The sequence below is a fragment of the Poecilia reticulata genome, linkage group LG20 (genome assembly GCF_000633615.1).
Source record: "Poecilia reticulata strain Guanapo linkage group LG20, Guppy_female_1.0+MT, whole genome shotgun sequence".
Taxonomy (NCBI): Eukaryota; Metazoa; Chordata; class Actinopteri; order Cyprinodontiformes; family Poeciliidae; genus Poecilia; species Poecilia reticulata.
The window spans coordinates 15,254,044-15,265,488 of NC_024350.1; the positions used below are offsets into that span (position 1 = coordinate 15,254,044).

The 11,445-nt window shown below is 36.3% G+C and overlaps 2 protein-coding genes across 3 annotated transcripts in view; both read right to left on the reverse strand.

The window, feature by feature from the left end:
- The window catches only part of arfgef1 (ADP-ribosylation factor guanine nucleotide-exchange factor 1 (brefeldin A-inhibited)), a 54,246-nt gene extending 53,380 nt beyond the window's left edge, over positions 1-866 (reverse strand). The window contains exon 1 of one of the 2 annotated variants that reach the window (XM_008396235.2): positions 301-866. In XM_008396235.2, coding sequence (XP_008394457.1) covers positions 301-424 — 124 coding nt within the window. In that variant the 5' untranslated portion in view covers positions 425-866. The remainder of the gene's footprint in view (positions 1-300) is intronic. The other variant, XM_008396236.2, reaches the window with a different exon arrangement.
- A 9,850-nt stretch (positions 867-10,716) lies between these two features.
- LOC103456681 (cystatin-B-like) lies at positions 10,717-11,180 on the reverse strand. The gene is made up of 3 exons (XM_008396387.1): positions 11,109-11,180; positions 10,918-11,019; positions 10,717-10,845 (listed from the first exon to the last, which is right to left on the reverse strand). Exons 1-3 carry the CDS (start codon positions 11,178-11,180, stop codon positions 10,717-10,719), a joined length of 303 nt encoding a protein of 100 aa, XP_008394609.1.
- Positions 11,181-11,445: the final 265 nt, after the last annotated feature.

The following is an 11,445-nucleotide window of genomic DNA, read 5'->3' on the forward strand; positions in this document are numbered from 1 at the left end:
AGTGTTGCAAACACCCACCCGTCCTGCTGCAGCATTTCCGTGTTTGGTACGGAATCATTTTCACGGAGTCCACGCCACGTCAGAAAATAACGCTTATTTTCTCCCCCCTCCCCAAATGATTCCACATCATAACACCTCTCTGGGAGCAGCGGGCTATTAACGTGGAGAAAAACACGCCGCTCCTGAGGGGAACACTGCGACATTGTTCCAGGATAAATAATAAGTGAAAGGCTGCATGACGTGTCTAAATCAATGGGGTCCAAGTCGGGATCATAGAGATGCTAAAGCAGCAGAACTTACCCAGTGCCACCTCGCAGGCTTTGCGCAGCTGTGAGTGATGAGCCTTCTTCACCTCCTTGTCCGCCAGGATCTTTTCCAAAGCTCGTGTGAGGAACATGTTTTTCGTCTTTTTGCCCTCATACATGTCGCACCGGAATCTGGAGCGAGGTGTGCCTGGTCCCAAGGAGACGGGGAGGGAGAGACGGTGAAGGTGGAGGCCTGCAGCCGCCTCGAGGGGAGATGTATTCCGTCGCAAATGTCAGCCACGGGAGCCCCTTAACAGACACACATGAATAAATACAGAAGGTTGGGGTAAATCCCTCGGATTGCCGTTAACGACCTGCCTCCTGCGCCATGTTGGAGAGAGGAAACGACGTCACGTAACGTCCGAGAGCGGCCGCGGTGAGGCAGCACGGAGCGATTTACGGTTTAGGGACCTGATAAAGAAAGTTTGGCCTTATGTTCACCTGAAATACAAACAGCAAACTTCTAAATACTAAGTTCTCCATTTTTATTTTGATGTGAGTTGAATTAATTTTCTCATTAGAAACAATTAATGAAAAACAACGGCTATTAGACTTAGTGTTAAATGCAACATACTGTATTCTAAAACATGAGAAACGATTGAGGTCAAAAGCCTGTTATATATATATATATATATATATATATATATATATATATAAAAACATTAATTGGTAAAGAGAACAAAAATGTGACTACTTTCTAATATGTTGACTCCCCTGGAAACAACAGTTTATTTCTTAATTTAATTAGTTATTGTGTTGAGAGATTTCTGGTGGGTCTCTGCAGTTCCACCAGAGTTACAGCGTTATTACTTGAGGCTCCTGAGAAGAGCACATCTTCTGATCGTGCTCTCCTTGCTTGCATCACATCTTTGGTCTATTAATAGCATATTTTGGGGAATAAATGTAAAGTAGGCTCACCCATTGCCATTCCAAATATAGTAGAACTTAATTTCATGTTATTTTAGGCCACTGCAAAATCACAGTTTGCAGAGTTCTAGTTCAACAAATGTTCAACAAATGTTATAAATATTATTGTTATAAGAAAGACTTCAGAATGACTTACAAAGCATCTTTAATTTGATTAAATTAATTTGTGGTTGTTTAAAGCAATATCCAAGGCCTTCCTTGCACAACTCCCACCGCCCCAGTCACCCCATTAGACCTGTACAGAATAAGCAAGTACCATTTAAGTTATTAAATCACATTACTTACTTTGCATGCCGTGGATATGTTTAACAGTAAATCCTTCTTGCAGCCTCCTGTAACATTTATCAGAGTCCAACAGCAGATACATGTGGAAAATCTGGAAGTTTGACAACACAGATTTGGTCATTGTAGGCGGCATATAGTTTGCTTACACTTAGGACTGTCTTATGAGTCAGCTCCATTTTTTTTCTGTAGCTATAAATAAGAGATGAGCTGAAGAAGCTTTAGTCCCGATAGAAGTTTTCGTTCGAGGGTTCAGTCATGTAAAAAACTTCGGACACCCTACTCAGTATTGAGTTCTTTATTAATAAACAGGAACATATTGATGTGTACACAATTTATTTATTTCTGCACACGATATTGATGTAGTTGCAGGTTAAACAGAAAAATAAACGTTGTATTACCCATTGAATATATAAATAAATATGCATATTGTGAGGAAAACGTTTGGCTGAAATCTGCAGCTAGCTGCTTTATATGCTTTATCTAGTCTCTTTTATGGGGAGAGTTTTTCCAAGTCTTCACTGCTGACTTCTCTTTATGTTTTCTTTTTTTTTGTTTCACATGGAACTTGTTTAAAGTCAACCTATGGCAATTAATTGATGGTTTCCATGGCCAGCTATATCTTAGCTTTGAGCCAGTTCGTTGGTTGATTTACTAGTATGTTTACTAGCAATGCAAAACATTACCTTGCAATGTTTCACTGTTGAGTGTCACTTTTTCTTCAAGGTCTCTCTTATACTCTCAAATTCTTCTGAGGCCTCCTTAATTCCCTTACAAAACTCAAAACCTTGTTTCTTCAGATGTCTGCCGAGTAATCTACTCTTATCTGTAACCCCTGTGTGTAATTTTAGTTTTTGCAACTGGAAACAAATGTGGAGATGAAATACATTCCTCACTACAAATAGCTTTTTAAAATTAGATTGCACATAATGTGTTAAAATGTATTTTCTTCTGCTTTCATACTTTTGCTAAATTCTTATATTTTGATATACTGTCGAATTTAATGTTAAATATGTTCAAATGTTTGCTTTTATAGTTTTTGTAATTGTTTTTAAAATACGGTAAAAGTAAAATTAGAAAGATTTGGTGCATGTGATGCTTATTACAAATGTGACTCGCCTCCGGTAATGTTTACTATCAAAACACAACTTTGTGTTCAAAACATTAATGACACACAAATATGGGCCCCTACTCCAAAAAAAAACAAATTTTTTTTTTTTTTACTTTTTCATTTAAATTTTGACAATTTTAGCAAGAAAACTGTTGAAACACACAATTTGGTATTATAATAAGTTTCATAGTTAAAATATATATTTAAATAACCAGCCAAAAAAGATGACTTGTACTTGTATAAAACTGTTAAACTTCACTATTACACATTTATTAAAATGTCATGTGAAGCTCACATAAAAAATCTTGGCAATGTTGATGAAAGTTATACTGGGCAAAATGTATGTTTTCCTATAAAATATGTATATTTTTAAAATTATTTTTAATAGGTTATGCAATATTATGTGCAACAATATTTAATATTTTGAAAGACATAAACACTTTGCTTTACTTATTAAAAAAGTGTTGATGTACGGAATCAAGTGCTAGCATCACAAAAACATTTGTTGTAAGCACTCTGAACTCTCCGCAGTCATTTCTTATCAGAAATGAGAAATAACAAAAGCAAACCTTGTGAAAATAATGCATTTCATTTCTCCTGATAGCATCTAAAAGAAATATTAAATTTAACAACCGTAAGAGGCTGCTCATATATATGGAAATCTTTTCCTGTTCATGTTGCACTTCTGCAGACCCAACGAGATGGTTATCACTGCTCTCATGGTCCCAGAGCAGTTGAGTAAGATTAGTAGTTCAAGCAGGAGGAAACCAAAGATCTGTGAACCTAAACTCAAATTCAACATTCCTGTAAGACCAGCCAACAGAGCTGCCAGAAATTACAACCTAAAATGAGCTTTAAAGATCAACAAGTTATCATATTTTATGAAATACAAATGAAAACCAATACAGGCCGCATTTACTGGGAGTGTGAACAGCCCCGGAAAAAAAAATCGGAATTGTAAAAAATTCAGAATTGGGTCACTTCAGGCTGCAGTGTAAACACACCCAAAGTAACCCAAGCTGGTCTGAACTGGAGCAGAGTAGACATTTTCCAGACAGCTGTCAGAATTTTAAGTTTTGAATTACAAAGTTTGCCACCTGTTGTTGCTACCGAGGCCATTTAAATTTCTGGACAGTGTGCCGTCCTGTGAGGTCTCCAGGTTGCTGCTTTCAGATAACATTTTTTCCAACTTGCACCTTCTCACTTGGCAAATCAACGTAGAAATGTTTACCTTATCATTTTTTCTATCACAATTTTTTCACCAAGTTTTTAGCAACTCCATATTTGCAAGTGACTCCAGCAAACGTTCAGGATGTGAAAATAAGTCATGGTCTATAAATAGGTTTCCGTTTAAAGTTATAAGATGGTGCTAAAGTTAAAATATCTCAGTGCACAGGTGCAGGAGTTTTTGCACATAGACATGGTTAGAAATAGACACTTTTGTGCTTGCGCATGAACTTGGCGATGAATTTGACATCTGGAAGGGTTATGGTAGAGGTCGCAAAATGTGTCAGAGTAGCTCAGGAAAAATTGAAAAATTCATAGATATTCCATGTATCCTAAAACCATTTCATCCACATCAGCCGAAAAAGTGCAGCTTTACAATTACAGAGAAAAATTTGACAGAAACAAAAGTCAACAGTGACATTACATAGATTAATTTCCACAATGTTCCATGAGGTTCTGCCTTTTAACTGACTTCACACAGAAGAAATTTTAATTCATAATTGAATATTTTCAGCGACTGCTTGGTTGTTAGAAGAAATGCGGCGTAACAACCATCCTGTGATTTTCATGTTGAATTTCTTCCAAGTCTCCCCCTCAAATTTATACATTTAAACATTTCAAGGCGTATACATTGTTCTGATGCAATACAAAATGGATATCATTAATCCAAAATAATTTCAGACAAGTCATATCAAGGTTTTTTTTTGGCTTTGCAGAGTGCTAGTCCATCACTGGTAAGCAGAACTAACCAAGTTGCCAAACAGGAACAGAAGTAAAAAGTGCCCGTTATTGTCTTCTGTAAAACCTGAACAGTGAAGTTCTGGATCTCAATAAGTGAGTAACAAAAACACACCTGTCTTTTTGTCTTTTAAAATGTTTTCATTATTAACCAGAGAAAGATTTGTCTGCGTTCTTCACCAGTCAAAGCTTTATGACAATGAGAGACCCACTCATAATAAAATTCAGCTTGAGGGAGTGAATACTTTTACTTGTCACTGTATATTCAGCTCCCATTTATACTTTGTTTATTTCAGATTCTAGAGTGCTACATCTAACAAGTCATGACACCTGAATGGCAGGATTGGAAAACTTGCCAGCAAGCCAAAGGATTGGGAAAATTCTTATCTTTTAACCAAACCCTCCTGAAAAAACACAGGGTGACCATGAAGAGAAACATCCAGCAGAAGCAGGGTTAGGGTGGATAGCCTTCTGCCTCAATCAGCCAAGAGATGAGAGGATGAGTCTTCTTTCACACCCACTTATAAAAAGTAATAAATAATCACATTACAGCTGAAGAAATAGCCACTAAACGATATAACAGAACATGATGGAGAAGTCAAGCTGGTTGAGTTGTCATTTTAACTTGATGTAATACTTGAATTACCTGGAATTATCCATCAGAATAATTATGAGTCAATACTAAATATGTGTTGTATTATAAATGTAAACCTGAAGACATGTACAGCTCATTTATAAACAGCCTACTAATGAGGATTGGAATTAGGTGATTAGAAAGCTAATACTCGTTACACTTCCATCCATCCATTTTCTTTACACCCTTGTCCCCTTGGTGGGGTCAGGGGGGTTGCCAGTGCCTATCTCCAGCTAACGTTCCTGGCGAGAGGCGGGGTACACTCTGGACAGGTCGCCAGTCTGTCGCAGGGCAACACAGAGACACACAGGACAAACAACCATGCACACACACACTCACACCTAGGGACAATTAACCTGACAGTCAAGTTTTTGGACTGTGGGAGGAAACCGGAGTACCTGGAGAAAACCCACGCATGCACAGGGAGAACATGCAAACTCCATGCAGAAAGACCAGGGCCAGGAATCGAACACAGAACATTCTTGCTGCAAGGCAACAGCTCTACCAACTGTGCCACTGTGCAGCCTCGTTACACTTCCTTGTTAGTCAAACACAAGTCAAGGTTAATAAGTTTCAACAAAGGGCACACTGACCTCTAGTGGTCTCACCTTCTTACTACATCACTATCTACTGTTATTCCAGGTCACGTTTTCTTTAACTTTTTTCAGTTTTGATAAAGCAGTAAAAATAAAGTAGTTGAAACCAGAAGTTTATATACACTAAATAAAAAATAAAAATAAAAAAACATTTTCTTCTCACTGTTTGAAGGTAAATCAGACCAAACTTCTCTTGTTTTATGTCAATTAAAATTATAAAAATTATTTATATTTACTAAATGCCACAGTAATATATTTCTAAAGAGTATTATTACAATGTGTTCTGAAGAACAGCACCATTCTATCCACTTCTACATGAAAATGTCTAAAAAATGTTATCTTTAATCTCCCATACTTGTCTGGCTATTTTGTTTTTGAAAATCTAAACTCCTAGGCATAAACTCAAACTCTCTTTCATACATATATCTTTACCCTAATTTGTTCTAAATAATAATAATAATAATAATAATAATAATAATAATAATAATAATAATAATAATATAAAAAACAAAATCAGAGTTGTATTCACTTTCACTTGGTATGTGGCAGAACCTGAACTCTTGAGTTCCCTGTAGACAAACGCTTTAAATTCTTTCAAATTCCTGCCCGTCATGTCCTGTCCTTTTGTCTTCACCTGTGTAAAACTGAAACAAGTTAGACTAAAACTAAGAACAGAAATGTCAAAATGTGTCCATGAAAAAAAGGGAAGTTGTCTGCTGTCAGCCTGAACTGCTCAACATTTGTTGAGTTGGGAAATATGATGAAGACTGGTAACATGGTCCATTTCAGAACAGGAAGACAACCTGCATTTTATTTTGGTTGAAGTTCACTCTTCAGCATTTCTTTCTTGGGTGGATCACCTTTCAGACGACCTTATCATGTCAGATGTTTGATAATAAGACTGAACCTTTAAGCATCAGCATACTGCAAATGACTGAACTGCAGATTGGAAAAGATTTTTAGGAAAAGAATATGCATTGAAGGAATAAATATGACTGAGTGTAAAGAAATGAAATGAATTTCACTAAAAATATAATTGCTTTATTTTCTTTTATTGCAAAAATGCTTTTCTCCACAAATGACTCATGTATATTCTATAAATTTCAGCTTTAAATAATACAAGTTCTGCCACATAAAAATACAGCTAAAACATTTGAGTTATGTCTTCAAAACCAGTAAGTAAATCCTTATAAAGACAAAATAAACTATGTACGTTATGCAAAACGTGGGCTCAAGAGAGACTCCCCCAGTTGGCCTCTAGGGGGCATTGTAACCGCACGAAACGCTTAATTCATAACCAGTGAATCTGGACTACATGAAAAATTAAATTATTATCATTTATTCCATCTTCAGAATAAACGAATGAGCCTTAGAACTATTTTCATTTGGTCACAAAAGCATTTGCTTTTCAGTTTTGTAGTAAATTTTGTGGAGCATTGTTTCACCTACAGGGCTGCACAGTGGCGCAGTTGGTAGAGCTGTTGCCTTGCAGCAAGAAGGTTCTGGGTTCGATTCCCGGCCTGGGGTCTTTCTGCATGGAGTTTGCATGTTCTCCCTGTGCATGCGTGGGTTTTCTCCGGGTACTCCGGTTTCCTCCCACAGTCCAAAAACATGACTGTCAGGTTAATTGGCCTCTCCAAATTGCCCCTAGGTGTGAGAGTGTGTGTGCATGGTTGTGTGTCCTGTGTGTCTCTGTGTTGCCCTGCGACAGACTGGCGACCTGTCCAGGGTGTACCCTGCCTCTCGCCCGGAACGTTAGCTGGAGATGGGCACCAGCAACCCTCCCGACCCCACTGAGGGACAAGGGTGAAAGAAAATGGATGGATGGATGTTTCACCTACACTGTAAAAAAACAGGGGCCATTACATTGCAGTGTAGAACACCCATGGCAGTATGAGACTTTAAAAACATAATGATGATGAAACATTGTTAGAAATGTTATTTATCTAGTTTGTTGTAGAAATAGGTGGAGATCTGTTTTCCCAGATAATTTCAGTGCTTGTGCCAGAGGAGTTACATTCACATTGATTTAATCTTTAGGACTTGATATGTTGATGCTGATCCTGAGCTCTGTGTTTTATCACACGGAAATTTAAAAACTGCAACGGAAAACAGCCACTAGGCAATGGCAGTTCAAAAGATTATTCTTTTGCGAAAAAAATGTAAAAAATGAGAGAAGCGAGCATATTTCAAAGCATGCTTGTAATTGAGGTATTTCCCCACACCCCAAAATTTTGATTTTTATATTAAAATTGGAAACTCGAGAAGTAAACTGTATAGTATACATCATAGTATATTTCAATCATTCCGTTCATACAGTTTAGGCTCCCTGAAAAGACGACCTTACCTATTAGAGAAAATATAAATATTTTTGATTGCTTTGAGTTTAATGATATTTTACTTAATCTGAATATATGATCTTTTTTAAAGCATGCGGAAGATTCACATTGATCATTTATAAGCTTTAGTAAAGGAGCACTTATCAGCACGCAAACAATGTATTGTTTTTGTTTGTGAACATTAGTGAACATTAGTGTTTGTGAACATTAGTGAACTCCTAATTAGGATCAAGGAGCAGAAGCTGCAGGTAATTTTAAAGGTAACAAAACAATTCACTATGTTGTGAGCAACTCTTGGAGTGTGGTTGTGTAATGAGTATGTTCTATTTTTTTTTCCTTAGGTAAAGTGTACCAATAGCAAACTTAGTCAGTGTTATTATAATTTGGGCTTGTTGCCAGAAGATGTAAGTAAGTCTCCATCTGTGTTTTAGAAGAAGAAAAAAAAAAACCAGATTCACGAATTCTTGACTTGGTATGTAGTGGAAACTGAAATCTTGAGGTCTGCGTAGACAAATGCTTTAAATTCTTCCAAATTCCTGCCAGTCATTTCCTCCACTTTTGTCTTTACCTGTGTAGAAATGAATCAGGTAAGAGCAGAAAAGTCAAAATTTGTCTATGAACAAAGTAAAGCTTGTAGCTTGCTTGATCACAGATCTCCTGAATCTCCTTCGTGGCGTAGTGTTCACCTGCTGGAAGACCCATCCTGATGATATCTGATGCTCTGAACAGGAAAGTAAAGCATCTGATGTCAGTCCGAACTGCTCAACATCTATTCAGCTGCAAATTATTTACACAGAAGGTTCTCTGGATAAAGACTGGGAGGAGCGTCCATTTAAGAACAGGAAGACAACCCACATTTTATTTTGGTTATAACTCACTCTACAGTTCACTCTGTGGCTCACCCTTCAAAAGACATTATTACGTAGTCAAATGTTTGAACTTTTAAACATCAGCATACCACAAAGTGAAGCCTAAAAGTATTTCTATGCTAAGAATATGCATTTAATGAATAGATAATATACTGAATCTGTGTAAAGAAATGCATTGGATTTTACTAAAAATAGAATATAATTGCTTTAGCTTATTTTTCTGTCGGAAAGCTTTTCTCCACTAATAACTCATGCCCATTCTATAAATTTCAGCTTTCAATAATAAAAGTTTTGCGATATAAAAATCCTGTTAAAAACTTGTGTGTTGTCTTCAGTACCAGTAAGTACATCTGTATAAATGTTAAAACACTTTTTCAATAAGAAAGGTCTGTAGTCTTGCTCATCTCTCCAGTCTTTCACAACAAACTTATTGACCTTTGGTCTATCTAAAGTCCCGTCTTACAACTAATTTCCTATGAAAGGAACGACTAAGCTTAAAGTTATTCAGTTGTAGAGCTTGGATTGATTCCAGATTCATGTCCTTTCATCTGAATAGAGTTCTTTTTCTTCACAAGTCAAAAAAGTGCCACTAGAGCAGAAGTAAAACCTTTTAGCAAATCAATTTAAGCTACCATCTATCGTAGCTGACAAATTCTAAGCAATACTAATTTAATCTGAAGTAATGGGAGGTTTTTCTGACTTTTGCTGCATGGGCAACATGTCATAAGATGTTTTTCAGAGTCGCGTTTGAACACAAAGGCGCTGGTTTTATACCTGGAGACCTGCTGCTGTGCAGAGCTGCGCACTTGTGTGTGTAAGAATTATGGCACCTGGCGACAAAAATTTTGCACAGATTTTTGCAAACAAGCCAAGTAAGTTGAGTAATGCTGTCGTTGGGTGCAGATAATAAGCTATTTGAGTTTTTAAAAAATGTACATTGTATCTGATTTATGGGATTTTTTTTACAATCTGATAAACTGTACTGCTGTTGAGTTTTTTATGGATTATGGAAAACTTTATTACTAATTATTTTTATCTGTGTATAAATGTTTAGTTTCAGGGGCATAGCAAGAAACATAACTTTAATTACTTGTATGTCTACTACATATGACGAACTGATAATAAAGTATACTTTACTGTATACCTCATGTCAGCTAAACGATGACTAGTGAGTACGCCTATACATCAGGCTAAGCTTGTTAACAAGAACAAGCTTATACATTTCTTATGTATAATCAAAGATGGGAACATCTGGTTACATTTACTTTGAAACAACAAAAGGAACAACAACAAAACTTATAAGAGTAGTTTTAATACACTTTTACACTCTACTATATTTTGGACTATTGCTACTCTTCCTTGAGTAGACAGTTTTTGCATTCAAAGAAATAGACTTTTATTTCATTTCTACTGTGTTTTCAGTGATATATAAATATTTTGGACATTAAAAAATCAACCAATCAATCAATCAAATTTTATTTGTATAGCACATTTCAGCAGCAAGGCATTTCAAAATGCTTTACAAAACAGAGCAAGAGAGCAAAACTTTCACATCCAAAGTTGATTTATTGGTAGTATATAATTTTTTATATTTGCAACACAACTTATGTCTAATACTTGAGAAACCCACAGATAACAATACTGTACTGAACAATTTTGCAGTTTACTGGAGGAAGACAAAGATGACATTAGTTGTTTTCATCAAAAGGTTTGAGAGGATCGTTCCACTTGTGATGTTGTTGTACTCCCATCAGTTGCTCACCAGTCGAAGCGCATTGGATGACCCACAGATGGAGGTACTCACCTCCTACATAAACCTGCAGGAAAAACCTTGAAGAGTTTTCCTTTTTTAGGATCATAGGAAATATTATGAAATAACTGATTCTTACCTTGATGACATAGTGTAGCACTAGAATATCCAATACCCTGTAAAAGACTGCTTTGTACTCCTTGAATTCCTTCTGTGTCTGTTCCTCCACTTTGCGTTTCACCTGATAATTGAAAAACACAAACCTTGAACACAGTCATTTAGGTATTTCATTCTAAAGTTTTAAAGAATTAATACAATTATTAATCTCACCTTATCACAAAGCTCCTGAATGTTGTCAGTGACAAATTTTACATCTGACCATTTTTTCTCAGGGACATCCATTCTGATGATGTCTTGTGTTTTTAACAAAGAAACAAAAGTTAGTCTGAAATGCTCAAAAGAATCTGGATATTGGTTGAAATTCGAACATATTTATACTGTAGGGACACTGAGCATAACCGGTGGTTCTATTTTGAAATGGGAGGAGCTGCATGTGAAAAGCTTCAATTGATTCCAGGTAATTTGATTGATACCTGGGAAATTTGATTGTGGGCTGAAACTGTTTCACTGAACAACAGAATATAAAAAGGTGAAAAGACATTTAAAG

Excerpts from the sequence above, each read along its gene's own strand:
- LOC103456681 (XM_008396387.1), bottom strand. The coding sequence starts at position 11,180 with ATGGATGTCCCTGAGAAAAAATGGTCAGATGTAAAATTTGTCACTGAC. Across the intron at positions 11,020-11,108 it reads TTCAGGAGCTTTGTGATAAG|GTGAAACGCAAAGTGGAGGA; the intron begins GTGAGATTAATA and ends TTCAATTATCAG. Across the intron at positions 10,846-10,917 it reads TGCTACACTATGTCATCAAG|GTTTATGTAGGAGGTGAGTA; the intron begins GTAAGAATCAGT and ends TTTTTCCTGCAG.